General features: G+C 31.8%; 1 protein-coding gene across 1 annotated transcript in view; it reads right to left on the reverse strand.

Annotated features, from left to right (window-relative positions):
* Positions 1 to 1,246: 1,246 nt before the first annotated feature.
* LOC111697112 (uncharacterized) overlaps positions 1,247 to 19,463 on the reverse strand; it is a 30,209-nt gene continuing 11,992 nt past the window's right edge. The window contains exons 15-37 of the mRNA XM_023467001.1: positions 18,906 to 18,986; positions 18,476 to 18,553; positions 18,075 to 18,170; positions 17,197 to 17,262; positions 16,639 to 16,736; positions 16,161 to 16,238; positions 15,876 to 15,963; positions 15,208 to 15,315; positions 13,099 to 13,160; positions 12,109 to 12,179; positions 10,778 to 10,853; positions 9,566 to 9,656; positions 9,336 to 9,389; positions 8,883 to 8,947; positions 8,121 to 8,188; positions 7,500 to 7,550; positions 5,772 to 5,816; positions 5,194 to 5,240; positions 4,657 to 4,802; positions 4,447 to 4,494; positions 4,342 to 4,383; positions 2,506 to 2,550; positions 1,247 to 1,471 (exon numbers count right to left, since the gene is read on the reverse strand). Of these exons, the coding sequence (XP_023322769.1) occupies positions 1,405 to 1,471; positions 2,506 to 2,550; positions 4,342 to 4,383; positions 4,447 to 4,494; positions 4,657 to 4,802; positions 5,194 to 5,240; positions 5,772 to 5,816; positions 7,500 to 7,550; positions 8,121 to 8,188; positions 8,883 to 8,947; positions 9,336 to 9,389; positions 9,566 to 9,656; positions 10,778 to 10,853; positions 12,109 to 12,179; positions 13,099 to 13,160; positions 15,208 to 15,315; positions 15,876 to 15,963; positions 16,161 to 16,238; positions 16,639 to 16,736; positions 17,197 to 17,262; positions 18,075 to 18,170; positions 18,476 to 18,553; positions 18,906 to 18,986 (1,671 nt within the window). The 3' untranslated portion in view covers positions 1,247 to 1,404. The remainder of the gene's footprint in view (positions 1,472 to 2,505; positions 2,551 to 4,341; positions 4,384 to 4,446; positions 4,495 to 4,656; positions 4,803 to 5,193; positions 5,241 to 5,771; positions 5,817 to 7,499; positions 7,551 to 8,120; positions 8,189 to 8,882; positions 8,948 to 9,335; positions 9,390 to 9,565; positions 9,657 to 10,777; positions 10,854 to 12,108; positions 12,180 to 13,098; positions 13,161 to 15,207; positions 15,316 to 15,875; positions 15,964 to 16,160; positions 16,239 to 16,638; positions 16,737 to 17,196; positions 17,263 to 18,074; positions 18,171 to 18,475; positions 18,554 to 18,905; positions 18,987 to 19,463) is intronic.

The raw sequence follows: 19,463 nt of genomic DNA on the forward strand, positions 1-19,463 counted from the left end.
CGACTGAATTTCACAAATAAATTCAAATGTTTCGCGGGACACCCTGTACCTGCCGAAATAAAAAGGGCTTCTTTTATACGAGGACCCAAAAAGTAAATTTATTTTAATCAAAAATTAAACATATGCTCAATCAATTTTCTATTATTTTATTATTTTCTATTCTAAATTTGTTTAATCTTAAATGAAAGAAAATAACGAAGAAGAACAAATTTTGATCTGTTTGTTTATAAAATATCTTTTGTCAGAAAAAAAGAGCTAATTGAAAAGAACTTTTTTAAATATACTTAATTTCATTAAATTCTTTTTTATCAATTTTCTTCTTACGAGAAAATACTCATAAATCCAGATTTAATTTATATTTTGATTAGGGTAGCAAACAAATCTAAAAAGATTACATTTTAAAAAAGAATAACATTGTAGATTGTTCATTAAAGATTATGAAATGTGAAATTAAAAGATTAACATGATATAACAAATAACAATGATTTATAAGATTAGAATACAAATAATGAGTTTAAAGTTTATTAATAGATAAACAACATTTATTAGCAATAGAGACTAAAAACTCGACATTTTTTACATTGTTATTTTTATATTATTTACATTGTTAACTGTCCAATCTTAATTTTTATATTAAACGATTTTAATTTATCTTAATATTAATTCAAAATTTAACGTTGAAATTGTTTTTCGTCAAAAAAATGAAGTTATAGAAAAAAAAGAATTTTCAAAAAAATTAGTATTTTTGTGTTTTATATGAATTTCAACTCTGTAGTTTACATACTCAGCTATTGTACGAAACACAGGTACGTATGTAATCTGTATGTATGGTGTTAATTATAAATTAACAATTTTCATGAAAACTATGGATTTTAAACATTAAACTTAACGAGTCAGAACAAAAGTTTTTTTTTTCCTGTTAATATTTATAGCTATAACCTGTCCCGTTAATCAAGAAACTTGAAGACGACATGCCAAGATTCAATCCTAGTTATAATTCGGAAAAAATATGGGCCTTATTTATTCATAAATTTTTAATGAGCATTTATTTACGATATGCCAAACTAAAAACATTAAAATTATATTTGTTATTCAACTATAAACATTTTAAAAAATGTTTTATTTATTTGGTTTCTTATTCTTATTCTGATGATTTATTTATTCCGTTTCCGATTCTGCAGATATTTTTGTTCTATTTCTGATTCTTTATTTATTCTATTTATGATTCTGTTTTTTATTTATTCTGTTTCCGATTCTGCAGATATTTTTGTTCTAGTTCTGATTCTTTATTTATTTTGTTTCTGATTCGGGTCTTTATTCATTCTGTTTCTGATTCCGGTTCTTTATTTATTCTGTTTCTTATTCGGTTCTTTATTTATTCTGTTTCTGATTCCTGTTCTTTATTTATTCTGTTTCTGATTCTGATGATCCGAAATATTCTTCTCCTGCAGTAGACTGACTAGTGGTGGAACTACAGATATTAATCAATTAATGTTATTTAATGTAATTTTTAATAATCCGCTAAATTGTGAGAGAAAAATCTTTAAACTTTCCGTTCAATAAAGATTTCCAATTAAAGATTTCTGCAATGTATGAAAGTACATTTCTTTTGTAATAAATAGAATATAAAGTTGAATACATATATTATTAATCAATATATATATAGTAACCAAATTAGTTAAATATGTTGGCTAAGGTAGATGGATATATGTTTATTTATATTTTCTACCCCACCCCCCCCCCACCCCCACTAGTGATGGACATCATTTTCAACATTCAAAGTTTAAGATATCTATCCTAATACAAAATTATATGCTCGATAAGTTTTCTTTTTTTACATTATGCAAATGTGTTTATTCCAACAGACTTAATCTTTTCCTCCAAAAGATAAATTTCAACACAATAAATCTTTAAAGCTCAATTAATTTTCCTGTAAAAAGTTAAACTCTAATCTCAGATCACTCCAGACCTTTAATTTTTAAGAATTTAAAACTTTAAAAGAGTTTAAAACTATTCTTGTCCCTGTAAATGATGAAAACAAATTGTTACTCCATCAAAGAGTTTAAAGAAACATTAAATAGGCTGATATTCCATCTTCAATTCAACATATTTAATCTTGTAGCTGTCTCTCAACCTTACTGCAGAGCAAGTGATTACACCTCAAGATAAACTCGCAAAGTATCGAGATCTATCTTACGGCTACGAGGCCCCTGGTCAGTTCAACTTTGTAAATGTATTTTCAAATGGCTTAAATTGTACGCATTCTTTTATCATTTTTACGAATATTATACAAGTCGGAACTGATTATATTGTTTTTCAGTTCACGACTAGAGTTGTATGAATACACCTATCCAGAAATACATGCTTGAAAAGACCTATTTCTAAACACTTTATACATTGATTTTTAACAGATTTAGTTTTTCATCCGGGTTATCAAAAAAGCAAACAAACAAAAAATCTGTCAAAAACCATGAAATCTGTTCAATATATAAAATTGATTAATTCCTTAATCTCATCATTCGTGATTTTGCCACAGCTGCAGCAGCTAACCTACATAATAATAATAGTTATAGTAATGGTTATAGTAATTGTAGAGTAAAGAGCGTTATTGGGTTATATTAAAAAATTGATGAATTTGGTTAAACCTATCTTTTAACCCTAATATCATTGCAAGTAGAGATGCTAGCCTAACCAAAATTACTTCTTACTTAAATATTATTATCAGGTTTGTATATCTTAAGTCGCGGATTTTTTTTTCACTTAATGTAACATTTACAGGACATTAAAAGAACAAATATGCAAAATAATGCATCTTTGAAATTTAGAGCTAAGAAATTCAATTCAAGAGCTAAGCTTTGTAGGGTTTATTGATCGTATTTGAAATTATTTTCCTCCGATAGTTGCTACATATAGATCTTTAGTAGATACTAAAGTGTCAATGTTACAGTATTGCATATTAAAACTTATGCATACTACACAAGTATTACAATATTTTCGTAAGTTGGAGTATTTAGTTATACATGAAATTGCAGAATTTGGTCACAGTTCAACATTAATACGAAACAACACAAAGGTGGAATTAAAACATCTTGTATTGGATTTTCAAATTAAAAATGTCGGGTCTAGTTTACCCAAATATTCTGTTGTGAGCATGCTATTGGAAGCCACTGAAAAGTTCTAAGGGATGACAATATACGTGAAAGTGCTTTCCTTGGAATGAACAAGCTCCCAACAAACTCAAGCTAATGCCAGGAGCTGTGAGGATTGAGTACCCTGAGCAGCTTGATGATCCTCTTCTCGCTGTGCAGTTTGATGATCCTCCCCTCGCTAAACAGCTTGATGATCCTCTTCTCGCTGAGCAGTTTGATGATCCTCCCCTCGCTAAACAGCTTGATGATCCTCCCCTCGCTGAGCAGCTTGATGATCCTTCCCTCGCTGAGCAGCTTGATGATCTTCTCCTCGCTGAGCAGCTTGATGATCCTCCTTTCGCTGAGCATCGTGATGATCCTCTCCTCGCTGAACAGCTTGATGATCTTCTCCTCGCATAGCAGCTTGATGATCTTCTCCTCGCTGAGCAGCTTGATGATCCTTCCTTCGCTGAGCAGCTTGATGATCTTCTCCTCGCTGAGCATCTTGATGATCCTCTCTTCTTTGAACAGCTTGATGATCACCAATAATAAGAGGAAGAAAGATTTTTGTAGAAGAAAATGTTTTAAACTTTTATTGGTGCGTGAGGGTGAATAATATTAAAATCAAATAATTAATTTTTTTTATAAAGTTCATTCTTGTCGGATTTGGGTGTTTATTTCAGTTCAGGTTTTTAAAGTCAAAAATAATTTATAAGTTTTTTGTTAGGAATCGACTCATGCTAAATAGTGTTGTTTTAAACATTTTTACTGTACCAGCTTAAACGAGTGTAAAATGATAAAGTTTAACACTATAACCAAATCACGCAATTTATAACCAACCCAATCTATGACCAAATACAGCAATTTGATATGCTTTAAAGCAACCTGTGTATCTGAAGCAATAATGAATCATTTCCATTTTTTCTTCGGTTTCTTACTCAAATATCTTCAAACTTTAGAATGTATGTTTTTTCAAACAATTTGTGTTTAACTGTAGTGAGTTATAGGTGTATTTTTTTTCTAAATATCAGAAAAAAAATATAATTTATTAAAATTATAAAATCTTTAACCAAATAGCGCACTTTACTCTAGTAGTAATAGTAATAATAATACTAACAATAACAATTTAATTAATAATAAAGATAATGATATTGATCAAAATATTGATAATGATCTTGATCATAATAATAAATAGTAAAAAAAGAACAAAAACCTTGAATCAAATCCTGATGGCTGGGTGTTTACATGAACATCTCTGAAAATAAATAATGATACAAATCTAAATTTTTATTATTTAGATTTGTTTATAAATTTTTACCTATACTTATTCATATAAACAGAGCTTAGGGAGGAGTCTGCACCATTTCTAAAAATTTTTTAAATAAAGACATATCGAAATTAAAAATCAAAAATATAACATGGAAACATAATAAAATATAAGAGAAAGAAATATAGTTTACACAAAAAATTAAAATAATAAAAATTGGGATAGATAACAGAAAATGTGAATTTAAAAAGTTAATACCACCTTTCGGTTCCTTCACTGGTTTTTTGAAGCCCCGCCAGCAGACCTGTACCGTCACGGTGCTCAGTGTGCGGATGTACTCTGCTTCTGTGCCTTGTTCCATTCTTTAGGGCTGCAGGCCGGAGCGGACGCCGAAACATCTTTTTGCTCTAAACAACAGCAAAACAGGTCATTGGTGCTTTTTAGACTATTAAAATTACTTATTAATAAAACAAGAATCATACAGGGTTGCCCAAAAAGAATGAGACTATTGATCTATTGCATGGCTTTCTGCCTTCTATAAATATTTTTTTTAAAGATTGATAAATTATTTGTAAAAGAACAACTATGAATATTTCTACTTTGAAGTAAGGCAAGGTGTAGAGTATTTTGTAAAAAATCTCATGAAAACAGTCGACAAATTCTAGAAAAGACATGTTTGTAGCCCAAAAAATTAGGAACATTATAATTTCCCGTTTACATTTGGACTTTTATACATTAGAGGTGAAGTTTTTTTGTATCTTTTTATAATTAATTGTGAGCATAAAGCATATCTTTTACCGAATTATATTTTCGATTGTAGGAATCAGAACTGCTACTATCTTCATCTAAAATAGAATCAAAATTATCAAAGAGGAAATAAATATTATAAATAACTGTATGTAACGCTCAATTAAAAAAAAGAGAGGCATGTCTGATTCACAACGGCCTACCCTAAAACCTTAATCTGATCCATGATGCTTAATTCTCTTAATTTCTCAATTATTTTTGATGCAAGAAATGTGAAAATCGCTTGTAGCGAAATCACACATGAAAATAATCCGTTTTCATGAACAAAAATTCATGCTTGACCAGAGAAAGCTTTTAAAGGTACAGATTTGTGAATGGGACATGTCATTCAATCTAAAGAGGGTCATTTAAAATTACTTTTACGGTCCCTTTAAATGCTGGATACAATAGCAAATAAGCCAGATGGGACCAGGGATAAACTACTTTTCAACTTAGGGTGATAAACTTTTAATCTAAAAGTTTGGACAGTGAAACTGGACAAGGAGTTTTGTTGGTGAAACTTAGCGCTTTTCAAATCAAAAGTTCACCCCTAACTGAGGGAATTCAGAGATAAATCGAATTTAGAATACCTTTTAACCCATGAAATCCATTTGTTTTTTCTTCTACTTCACAATCTAGAAAATACTCAATAGGATACACTATTTTCAAACAAACTAACCCAGCTTTAAATTAGCAGGTCATAAGTTGACATTACTTTAAATTTGTAAAAAGTCCTCCGAAAATTGGCAGATTTCTACCCAAAAATTGGTAGATCTCTACCCTGAATTGGTAGATTTCTTCCCTGAATTGGTAGATTTCTACCCTGAATTGGTAGATTTCTACCCTGAATTAGTAGATTTCTACCCTGAATTAGTAGATTTCTACCCTGAATTAGTAGATTTCTACCCTGAATTGGTAGATTTCTTCCCTTAATTGGCAGATTTCTACCTTGAATTGTCAGATTTCTACCTTGAATTGGTAGATTTCTACCTTGAATCGGTAGATTTCTACCCTAAATTGGTAGATTTCTACCTTGAATTGGTAAATTTCTACCTTGAATTGGTAGATTTCTACCTTGAATTGGTAAATTTCTACCTTGAATTGGTAGATTTCTACCTTGAATTGGTAGATTTCTACCCTGAATTGGTAGATTTCTACCTTGAATTGGTAGATTTTCTAACCTGAATTGGTAGATCTCTACCCTAAATTGGTAGATTTCTACCCTAAATTGGTGAATGTAGCCTGTTTATGGAGTACAATTTTTTAACTTACACTTAATTATAGCTTTTTGAAAATATAGATTTTATTATCATCTGCTAGGTCTAGTAAAGCTGCTAGGTCTAGTAAAGCTGCTAGTTTTACTAGACCTACGAAAACAAAATATATATTTTCTGAAAGTTATAACCAAGTGTAAACTGGATCCGAAATTCCCATAGGTAAACAGGCTAGACTATACATAGAGTGTATGTTCGCTAATCCTGTACTAAATAATGTATACAAATGAAGCGTCATGCATATTCAATTATTATTTTATAGGTTAGGCAATAATATGAGACTGCAAAGACAACCTGAAACTTATATAATATGACGATCTCTACGTTAAATTAAGTCTTATGTCTTGAATAAAGTCATTTTATGGCTTATTTAATGATTTGGCAAAAAAAGTTTTAAATTGTAGGGAATTAAGAATAAAAGAAAACAGACAGTATAAATTCCGTGCAGTCGTCTCTGGAGTCTCATCCTTCGTGGGTTACCCAGTATATCGTACAAATGTACAAAATCAAACATCAGTTTTCTTTCTGTTAAATATCTGCAAAAGCATGAGAACTTTCGGCACATTGCTTTTAGCATTTAATATGTATCGGGATGTGAAAAAAGAATGTTTCCCACCCGCTCGATATTTCATTTCTGAAGTTTTATGAAAACCATTCTACTAAAAATAAAATGTCTAACGTCGTAAAAACTTTTTATATAATATCGGATTCATAACACTGTCCAGATATATTAATAATGAAGAGCTTCTAAATTGAAAAAATCTTGCAATCATGTTACCTTTAATCGAAAAAACTAAATGAATATTTTCGAATTAACTATGCAAGATCGTTGACAAAGTAAATATTTTATTATGTTGATTCTTACAGATGTTAAAAGAGGTGTTGTATTCCTCTGGAATGTTTTAAAGATGTGTTATAAAAATATTTGAAAATGAAAAAAGTCGTGTTAATTTCGTTAAGTTCGGTTCGTTGATTTCTTTGAACGAATTGGTCGTTAACGGAAAATCCCGTTCAATAATTGCCCTAGCTGAATATATAATTTACCTGTATCAAGCAGTTTTTCAAGGCTTACATATGGACTAGATGTTTCACAGCCTAAACAAAGAAATGAATTAAAAATTACAAGGGTACCCATTCACCATTTATGTCTTCGTTCTTTAATGGGACTGAAAGGGTAATTTCAAATGACCTTCCACTCCATGAGAAGATGGCTATGCCCGACCTACAACGGTACCCTTAAAAGCTTTGTCTGATCAATCACAATATTTGGTTTGGTGGATCTGAGGATAGAAGTTGAGGAAATATCGTCTTCCACAAGCTTATGTGTCTTTAAAATGTTTATTCTAATTTGCAGTTTCTTTACGAAAGTAAAATTGCGCATTTCTTGCTTCTACGAAACCAATAATAAATAATAAATAAATAAACGTCAGAATCTTCAACTGATCAGAGGTTTCAAGAGTACCGTTGTAAATCGGGAATTGCCATCTTTGTATGGAGGGTCAATTACACTAACAGTCCCATTAGAAGGACTTTTAGACGTAACTTAAAGTGTCCTTCCACTAATAGAGAAGTATGTCAGTGCGATACATGCATGACCATTGTTAAATGAAAGTTCTTATCTTTGAATGGCTTTTTGTCGTTAAAAATATTTAGATTTTTACAAACCTATAAATCGTTTAAGATCTGGAGAACTAAAACTACGGGATTCTAGGCTTCTAATGTTCTCCAATTCACTGATCACACAATAATTTACAAATGAAACAATCATTTAACTTTAAATTATATAATTGAGAACCCAGCGTTGCCCAGGGTATATGAATAGTTACTCACGCCGTTTAACCACGCTTGGTCGTAAATTACAATTTTAGCTATTTTTCCCTTTAAAAGTGGACCCACTCAACTAAGAATCTTGATTGATATAGATTAGGTTTGACATGAAATCAAACAGACTCGTAATCTAAGGATTCACGTTTCAACCCAGGTCAATTGCAAAATCAAAAGTCTGATGAATAGATGATAGGACGAAACACTTTTTATATGTAGAAAGAAGAAGTAGTAAGGTTGGTACTATCATCTCACAAAAAGAAGATGAATCATTTGGTCTGTAGATTTACTGTACAACTTGGCCATGTTTTCTATAACTTATTAGTTGGTGCGGTATATTAAATGAACCGAAGTTTACAGTTAAGGGTGGTTCGACTGATTATTTAATTTTATTTAATTCAGAAGTTACGACATTTAAATTCACAGCCACTTTTCACTACGAAGTTGTGTAGGTATTTTTTTGAGACTGATAAACATCGAAAACAAATAGGTTCCATTTTTTACCCTTCTCAATCTCATCTCTATAGTACTTCTTTACAAGCGGGGATTTAACTTCAATAGTTTAAAGTCTGTACGGTGTACAAGTTTCTCTGAGTAAATTTCCTGTTAGGGATTGAATTAGACATTCTATGCAGAGAGAGGAGGGAAGGAGTCTTGTTCAATTTAATCTAAATAATTCAAATAAGTTAAAAATATCTCCACCAGGTGGCAAAGACTCAATTTCATTTTATTTTCAAGGGTATGTTTTAAAGAGCTTGATACAGTAAGACACAAAAAACTGTAGAATTGGAAGACGAATATATACATAAGACTGTCTGTGTACACTGCACAATGGCTATGTTCCATCTGCATTTTACTCGAAATCAAAAATTTAACCAAAATGTCGTCTTCCTTTTCCACAGTTTTATGAATCTCATATGATATATATCATATAATCATAATCATAGTAATACAGAAGCGTGAGAAATCAAAAAGCCTCTTTCGAAAAAAATGTAGATACAATAGAAAAAAATCCAAAATATATATTAAAAAAAGAGTAATTATAAAGTAACGAACTTTATTTCTTGATTGTGCTGATCCAGAACTGTCTGAGGAATCGGAACTTTCCACCTAAAAAAATAAATCATTAAAAAACAATAAAAAATTATTTTTGCTTTAAAATAAAGAACTGTATTTGTTCGCTATAATTTAAAAATATCAAGGAATAATTTGCCATTTTACTAGAAGAAAGGAAATGATTTTATAAAACAAACTCTAATTTTGAAATCCCTTTATCTTTGCTCTACCTCCTTGTATATAGAAGATGAGTGGAATGAGACACTATCACTGTGGTGACCAGGCTCACTATCCTGAGACCTCACTGTTCTAGTGTCAGATCTAGATAAATTATAAATGTCATTGTCGCTGTCGTTGTCCTTGTCGTTGTCGTTGTCGTTGTCGTTGTCTTTGTAAATTAAATTATTATCATTAAAGACGGCATATATGTTGCCTTGGCGAATCCCGTCATTAAAGTGTTTGTTAAAAACTTATAAATATGCACATAAAAATTTGCGAGATTTTAAATTTATTTTAATACAGGGTGTCCCACGAAACATGACAGTATGCAGGACGACTTGAATGTCGTCTTGATTTTTGATATAATTTGCTGCGCTTATTTGTCAACCAAATTTTAGAAGTAAATTTCTAGAGAATATAATCACAAACTTTCCCTTGTCCTGCCATTTCCAAAATGTGGTCTGCCTTTTTTGTGCTTTCAATATTGCCCGAGATATGAAGAATTTCGTTCAGATTTCGACAATTTTGCTTTTATTTAACAAAATTGAAATCTGAACCAAACTCTTTATATCTCCGGTAATATTGAAAGCACAAAAAACGCAGACCACTTTTTGGAAATGCCAGGGCTAGGAGAATTATGTGATAATTGTTTCAAGAATCATACATGTTAAAGTAGATAGAAGACTAATTGTCACAAATACATTCAAATACCAAAGACGACTTTCAAGTCGTCTTCCTATTGTCATGTTTCGTGGGACACCCTGTATCTTATTTTCATTGATTTGATGAGTTAATTTTTTTTCTCAACCTGTTCGTAACCATGCCACTGGTTTGTGGAATAGCTTTTGTTAAGGGTTTCTTCGGGGTTACTTATCAAATAATTGAAAAAAGGCGTTTCTTCTGCTGACCAACACATCTAGTGAATTTTTACAAACGAAATTAAGATCTTACAATATGAATTAAACACCGTAAAACATCTCATTGGTCACAAATGACCCTACAAATTTTCTTCGTGAAACTACAGTCTCTGTTCAAATATGTTACCGATACCTCGCCAGTTTTTCCCTTTTATAAAACAAAATATAATTCATCTACTGTGATTGTGAACGCACACAAAAGGCAGACCACATATTACAAATTTTGGAAACTATCAGTTATGGTTCATTGATGTACGATGCCCCGGCTAGGCTAGAATTATAAATAATTAAGAATAAAAAATATACCTGATCGAATCGCAGTCCGAATCTGTTTCCTGACTTAGTCCCAAAATATTGGACTTTACAAGTGGAACAGGAACTTCTGTTCAAACGCCATTTTATTTTCATAAACAAGAGGCCGAATTTAAAGGATTTGAGCCGCGGCTCAAATATGATTGATTCCACTTAAAATTGTATTAAATTTTTCAAGATTTAAGCCGGCGCTCAATTGAAACCTGTTTTGATGGGATTTGAGACGCGGCTTAAATTCATTTAATTCGCGCAAAGGATAAAGAGACTGTCGGCTTAAGACAAAGGATAAAGAGACTGTCGGCTTAAGACAAATGATAAAGAGACAGTCGGCTTAAAAAAAAGGATAAAGAGACAGTCGGCTTAGGACAAAGAATAAAGAGACTGTCGGCTTAAGACAAAGGATAAAGAGACAGTCGGCTTAAGACAAAGGATAAAGAGACTGTCGACTTAAGAAAAAGGATAAAGAGACTGTCGGCTTAAGACAAAGAATAAAGAGACTGTCGGCTTAAGACAAAGGATAAAGAGACTGTCGGCTTAAGACAAAGAATAAAGAGACTGTCGGCTTAAGACAAAGGATAAAGAAAGTGTCGGCTTAAGACAAAGGATAAAGAGACTGTCGGCTTAATTTCAAGTGACAATCCACTTGGGATAGTTACATGCCCGATTCACGTCGGTACCCTTTACAACTTCATCTAAGGAGCAAAATATTGAGGGAGAACTTATCTGCTAAGAGATAAATGCTAGGTTCTGATAAGAAGTAGTAAGAATGGCTGGGCATTGCATTAAAAATATATCTGCTAGATGGATAGAGGGGGGGGGAGAGAATAAAATCAGGGAAGGGGGGGGGGAATTAACATATATATACAAAAAGAAAGCAAAATGGATTTAATTTGAATGGGTATAAAACTATGAATGGAGGGAGTCGTCTTGTTCGCCAAAAAGTTAGAAATGAAGAACGAAAAATGACAGAAACAAATATGATATACCGTGCAGATCTGTTAACAACGGGAGAAGCTGAAAAGCCTAATTTTAACGGTAAAAAAAAGTGATAAATTCTTCAATTTTCCATCCTCGTCTCTGCTTCATAATCACGAGGTCACTTGAATTATTATGATTATCATTCAACTTACAAGTCAAAGTATCATGTCATGTATAAAAAAACCCGCATCAGAAAATAATAAATGTTTAAGAATAGCATTTTTGCTGAGAAAAAAATCCAACTTGTGAAGTTGTGAATAAAGAATCTCTTGAAATTACATCGACAACCACTTTATCAAAAAAATTGTAAATTAATAATTTCGATTTTGCAAAATAGCGATTAATCCCTAGGTTGGCACTTTGGTTAATACTATTTAAATTCTCCTCTTCTTTAGCAGAACTTGTACAGTTATCATCTCTAGAATAATACAAAAATATGATCTGAATGAAATCATTATAAAATCAGCATAGGCTGTAGAAAGCATAATGTTAAGATTCTGTTCACAAACGGAAAAAACGTGAAGTTTCAATTCAGATGGATTTTTTTAATTCCCTGTTAAAAATCAAGTTTAAGGGACGAGAAGATTCCCCTTCTCTTCAGTAGCTTAAAGATACAAAATGGAACATTTTTATCGAATGGGCCGCCTAAAAATCCAATGAACACCCCCCATTTTGGATTTTATATGTCAAAAACTAAGAAAATGATAATTTTAGATTATCTTAAACCATCCTTTAGCAAGTGTCTTCAGTAGCTTAAAGATACAAAATGTAACATTTTTATCAAAAGGGGCGCCTAGAAATCCAATATTACTAAACAACCCCCATTTTGGATTTCATTTGTTAAAAACAAAGTAAATAATACTTTTAGATTATCTAAAGCCATATCATCGTTTAGAAAGTGTCTTCAATAGCTTAAAGATCCAAAATGTAACATTTTTTTGATAAAGGGTGCCTAGAAAATCAATTTTTCTGAACACTCCCTTTTGCATTAAACAATTAAACAATTAAAATATCAATTTTGAAATATTTAAGTTATACCAGCTATTAGGAAGTATCTTCAGTAGCCTAACAATTGAACAATTGAAATCAACGTGTTTGGTGATATTGGATTAAAGAAAAAAAAATTTGAGCATTTTTCCAGTCCCTAATTGATTAAAAGAATATAAGTGCAAAGTTGGCACCTTTTATCTCTATTATTACAAACTCCAGGAGACTAGTGAGGTCCTTTATTTCTTTTCACCAAAGAAAAAAAAACTTTGATGATAATTGTTTTTAACTTTTTAAATGGAGGGTTACTAAAAATTGCATCAACACAAGAATTAAGATACAAAATTTACCCTAGCTGAAGATCAACTGAGTCTACCCGTGCCTGTCGTGCAATAGCTTTGGCTTCTCGCACCTGAAAAAAAGATTCTTTATCAAAAATCAAATTGGAAAGTTTGATTTATCAGAACCCGTAAAACTGTGGAATAGGAAGACGACTAAAGTTAATATTTTAAATAGTTTAATGAGCACAGCAATTGAGCAGTGTTTACACGCCACCCTATTCACACAACCTATATCTAGGTTCCGTTCATGGCTGCACTATCTCTCCTGATCTCCTCTGGAGTCCTCCAGGATGGCACTGCTATATGTCTGATACTTTGTGATCTTTATTATGTCCTTGTCTATCTTTCTTTACCATGTCATATCTCTAGCAGTGTCCTTTTTCTAGATACTGATGTACCGAAGACCTTAAGGCCTTTCCGTGTTTACTTCGTATACAAGTCTGACCCTCGTCTCTTCTCGTTCTTCTCGAAACCCCAGAGGACTGATCCGGAGCCGCACTTGTTCCTGTTGCTTGTGCGGTACCAGGTGGTCCCTCTCCTTGCTGATCTCCCTGCTCCTCACCTAGACGAGACCGCGCGCCCAAACGCACTCGGACTGAACTAGGAGGACTTACTCTAGCTGAGCAGATACCCAAGGTGTGTACTCTTACGACAGTTACACAGATCCATATCATTTTATCAGTTGATTTTAAACCTGCTGAACTGAAAACTTTAGAATGGATATTCTTAATCCTGATCGCTTAATCTAAATATCCACTGTGGAAACTTTGAATTTGATTTTTAATCCGCTCTCGTCATCTCATCATCTCGATATCCATTATTCTAAAGTTTTCAGCTCTGATAAAAAATGTGTTGCTGATAAAAAGCATCAAATACATATAAGCTTGCACTAATGTCGTTTTCTTATTACAGAGTTTTAAGGGTTTCACTCTACAATGTACATTGTACAATGAACATAATATCTTGATAAAATATCAAAAAACTTAAATGGAGTTAAAATCCTTGAACTGAAAAAATAGAATAATTGAGGAATATAATGAGACCCATTAAACTATGGTTTAAGAAGATGACTGTTAACCTCATGATATGATTTTTAACAGTCGAATAAACATGAAACACAGTTAATGCAGTTTACATCCTTTAATGCCGTATTCTTATTAATCAACAGGTTTGAGATGTACATTATATCTTGTAGAATCTCCAAAAACCTTAGATGGAGTAGAATTGCTAGAATTAAAACAGTGTACTAGGAATAGACTGCCCATACAACTGTGTACTAGGAATAGACTGCCCATACAACTGTGTACTAGGAATAGACTGCCCATACAACTGTGTACTAGGAATATACTGCCCATACAACTGTGTACTAGGAATAGACTGCCCATAAAACTGTGGATGAGGAAGACGACTTTTTTGCTTTTAAATAGTGCAATGAGCATGAAACACAGCTTAACAGTTAAACAATTGAAAAATGTCGTCTTCATAGTCTTCAATTTTATGGCTTCCACTGTCGCTAAAAGTGCGCGACAGACCTTTATGATTAAAACATGAAAACATTATCTATCTTTTTATAACAGTTAAAAACTAATCTTCCATTGCATGTGCAAATGTCGCAAAAAGATATTTTTTTGTTATAAAAACTGGATGCTATGTTTTTACTTGTACATGGTGTTAGTATGGAAACTAAGGTTAAGAACTAAAAAGATTATAACAAGAAGCCGTAGTTATAATTGAGTACAACACAATTCAGGGCTAAATATTAATTTTTTAATTTTATTCTTTTCAAAAATGTAGATTTAAATGCAAAATGACATTTAAAATTGTGAAGTACTTTATATTATTTGAAGCAAAATTGCCGAAAAAATGCGTACAATGTTTAGATTGCGTAAACGTTTTCAAAATTGATGTTTAGTCATAAATCCTTATTATGAAAAATAGATGTTGTACGATCAATAATTAAAAGATTGATAGAAATTCGCAATTTCGATGTGATGATCGTCAAATAAATCATCTTTGCTAGATCACTCAGATCTGCGTAAAATGATAGATTTAAAGTGTTCTTATATTTTGCAGCGTCACGTCTCTTTGAGAATTCGTAAACATTCCCTTCAAGTTTACCTGGAATTCTTTTTCTTTAACCCTGAGGACGGATTTAAGCTCGTTTAACACTTTTTTGGACTGCCGGCGCTCTTCCTTGCTCTTCTCATAGTCTTGGACGAAATTATCCTGAAAATTTATTTATTTATTTATTTTATTTTAAGTGGTCAAATGGCTGAACCAAAATATACGGATCAAAGCTATCTCAACGGATTATAAGGTTACGATCTCTGGATCTCTATTCTTTGTAAATATTGATAAATATTGACCTTTAAGGAAAGAATCGTTCGTTTTAGCGCCGAACCTTGAGCCAGCATTAAAAGTGAACAAGTAAACTTCATTTTAATGGTTTGTGGCACTAATAAGCTTTGAATTGTATATTTGCGAATAAGTATCAAAATGAATAGATTTTAAATATACAAAATTTAAGTAGGAGAGTGAAAAATCTAAAAACATGAAGTAGAAAATCTACAATCACTTTTTCTCTCTTGGTCGAACTAAATTTTACACTGCTTTTGGGGAGGAAAGTTAAAAATAAGTTAGGTGATGGACATTGTACATTGAACAAGGTCAATAATGTTGTTTAGAATGGAATAAAATACCCCCCCCCTCCCCCCCCACAAGTTCCCACAAAAGAAGGGAAGCCCTAGTGTCCGGGAAGGGGGAAGAATATTCACCCCTATTTTTACCTCAAACTTCATATCCAAGTTATCCGAGGAAATAAAAGCTTCAAAAACTTCATCCATGTGAGATTGTTCATCGCTCTCAGATATCACACTAAATGTGTCAGTTAAAGTGACAGGTCGCAAATAAAAAAAAATTGTACTGTACTGAAGTGTACTGTACTGTACTGCACTGTACTGTACTGTACTGTACTTCACTGAACTGTACTGTACTTAATGTACTGCACTGTACTGTAATGTATGTACGGTAATGTATTTGAACTGTGTGTACTGTACATGTATTGAACATACCGTTGAGTACACTGACTACTCCCTGCCACGCTCTCAGCTGAACTCACTTCAGAACACATCTCATCAGAGTTTAAACTTCTAATAAAAAAATGAAATAAAAAAATAAAAAATCTTTATTAACAAATTCCTCCAAGATTCATGGGTTGGAAATGTGCCTCTACAGAGTTTTCCCAGTCCCACAAAACGTGAGTGTAGAGAGAGGTCTTGCAAAATATGTGTGGGCATTTTTTCTAAAACCGTCTTATCATTTGAGATTCTTGAATCAATAAACACAGCGCAATTTCAAAATGTGGTCAGTATTATTAATGGGGATTACAACCTGTTTTTAGATTTAGACAAATTTTATTTCAATATTTATTAAATTGAAATATAAAAAAAGTTCTTTGGTAACTAAAATAATCTAAAAATATTCTTAGAATTAGAATTATAGAAAAAGAAGAATCCTACATGGGGGATATGTTCGCATAATTATAATAACCTTGCGCTAGACGGTCGTTTGATATCATCTATCTGGTCGACCCCCTCCTCTAGGCAGGTCAAACAGGCGTTCAGCTCTCCTTGGATCTCTTTAAACCCCTGATATAGAGATAAATAAAAAGAACTGTAGACATGATTTCAAGTTGTTTTGCGCTCAATTTTCTTATATACAAATATGGATATCTACGTTATCCTTGATCAGACAAAGGTTTAAAGGATACCGTTGTGAATTAAACATCCCAATTTATAAACGTAGATATTTACAACACACTCTTTCAGCTCGCCTTAGATCTCTTTAGACAAATATTAAAATTTTATAAAAGGAGAAAATGATAGGTTTAAAATTAGCTGAAGAATTCTTGTTCTCTACATCTTTCACCAGTAAGATAGGCTCAAAGTTTAAGACTAAAATAAGAAGACTTGAAATATGTTAGAACACATTTTTCTTAGAATCGAGTATAATCTAAAAATTAGTCAATCACTTCGACAAAACTGATCATATTGAGAGTTGAGACTAAAAGGTTTAGACCTGAGACTAAATTTTGAATTTAAAATTTACCTTCAACCATTCCAGGAGTTTATCCTCGTCTGGTAATAAACTAGATCCCGCATCCTGTAAAATATCCTGGGATATATTTTCATAAGGAGCTAGGTCGCTCAACTATCTAGATCTGAACCGACAGAAGGTTGTTCAGCGACCTCTCCAATTAGGNGGGGTAATTTTCTTTTAAGAGGGAAAAACTTATAAACTTCAGCAAGCTTCTCTATCTTTAAATTAATGGAAAAAAACACAAGTTTAAATGGAATTAAGAACTAAAAAAAGGGTTTTTCTGAATTAAAATGTACATGCACATGCCGAGGGCTACAACAACTAATAAGTGAGTTAGTTAGGTCAAATCAAAAGGCGTTGAGACAATTCAAAGTGGAATCAGTCATAAACATTGATTCAACTTTTCTAAAACTTAGGAAATATTTGTTCTAAGTTAGGCAGATTTAGATATATTGCTTTCCGCATTTCCACTTGTAAGAGGTGTTTTATATCCTTAATTGTAAACAGAATTCAATTTAAACAGACCGTCTGCTAAAATGACAGCAAAATTACATCTTCTATTTCAATTGTTCTCTTTGTGTACATTGTAAAACAAAACAAAAAAAGTATGTGGATTTCAACAAAAAAATGAAAATCGAATTTTGATGGAGGCAAATTTTTCAAATTTTGTTAGTTGATAAACCTTCCCTAAGGCCACGTGAGGTCCATAAAATTTGGGCCTGATCGGTTCAGCCGTTTTGACGTTTATTGGATACAAACAAACAGATAAACACCAAAACAGACACCCAGACAAGCTAAATTTATATATAGATGGAGTTTTACAGTTCCCTAAAAACGTGGTCCGTTAATTTTTAAGAACTTCAAAATCTTTTATTTCCTATTTTTACCTTTCCAAGTTTCTCTGTTACTCGGCGTATCTTTAAAATAATTTGTTTAATATGTTTGAGAACTCCGCTTCTATTTAGTTCTTCATCGTCTCGAACCTAAACAAAGGAAACTATATCATAACATTTCTTTAATTCAATGTTTTATTATTGTTCTACAATAAAACAAGACGACTGGCTGAACATATGATTTTAAAAAGTTTATGTTTGAATTTTGAAAAGAACATTTCTTTTTTTAGGCATTATTACAATTAAACACTTAAGTCTAATAAACATAACAATATCTTCCCCAATATTGATCAGAAAGAGGTTTCAAGGGTACCGTTGTGAATCGGGCATTACCATCTTTGCATGGAGGGTAACTTGATATTACGCTTAAAATCCCTTTAAAGATTTAATGTTACCTTATCACAGAAAGTTAAACTAAATCTTCTAAGATACTCTGACTGTTGTAGTAAACTTAACTGGATCGTTTCCTTTAACTAAAAACAATTTTATTAAAGACATCAAATCAAAATCAATATCATTTTATCATTGAAGGACAAACCTGCATTTCTAGCCGCCGAAATGTTTAAAAATAAAAATATTAATACTTCTCAAACATTTTCAGACTATCCAAAATATAGTTTGCCTATCTGTCTTAGCAATAAGGACTAAGATTGATAGTCTTTGATTGCCCGTATAGCATAATAGTATAATAGTCTTTGATCTCCTGTCTTAACCAAAAGTCTTTGATTACCAGTCTTAAAATATAGTCTTTGATTGCCAGTATAAATAAAGTCTGTCTTTGCAGAAAGTCGTTGATTATCCATAAAATTGAAAGTCTTTGATTACCTGTCTTACAGATAGTTTTTGATCGGGAATATCCTTCTGAATACCAAAATTCTCCAGTTCAATGTACGCCAAATAATGATCCTTAAGGAAAAAAAATCAAGATTATTTTTTTTAAAGAGGACTAGAGATCGCAAACTTTGAGTTAATTGCATTCCACGGTATATTGTTGATCTTGAACTTTTTATCTAGATATCCAATGTGAGCACTTTCAAATTTGTGGATCAATGCTTAATCCCTTAACTATAGTTATCCCGGGATATCGAAGAGAAATTTTAAAAATCTGTAGACCTGCATTAGATTTGGATAAATGTTTAATCCTGTTATTAACCTCAAAAAGTCATATAACTTCAGAATGAATTTTAGAAATACCTTGCCTTACATTTTAGTAAGATATTTAATAATATTTCGTCAAAGTTCGTCGGAAAGGTGATTTTATTATCATTTATTTACACAATATTTTAAATAAAAACTACCTCTAAATAATAGATTCAACTTAAATACTTAAAATATTTAGGCAGTAGAGAAAAACAAATAACGTCTTCTGTGGAGTGGATTACC

This window comes from Eurytemora carolleeae, unplaced genomic scaffold (assembly GCF_000591075.1).
Source record: "Eurytemora carolleeae unplaced genomic scaffold, Eaff_2.0 scaffold201, whole genome shotgun sequence".
Taxonomy (NCBI): Eukaryota; Metazoa; Arthropoda; class Copepoda; order Calanoida; family Temoridae; genus Eurytemora; species Eurytemora carolleeae.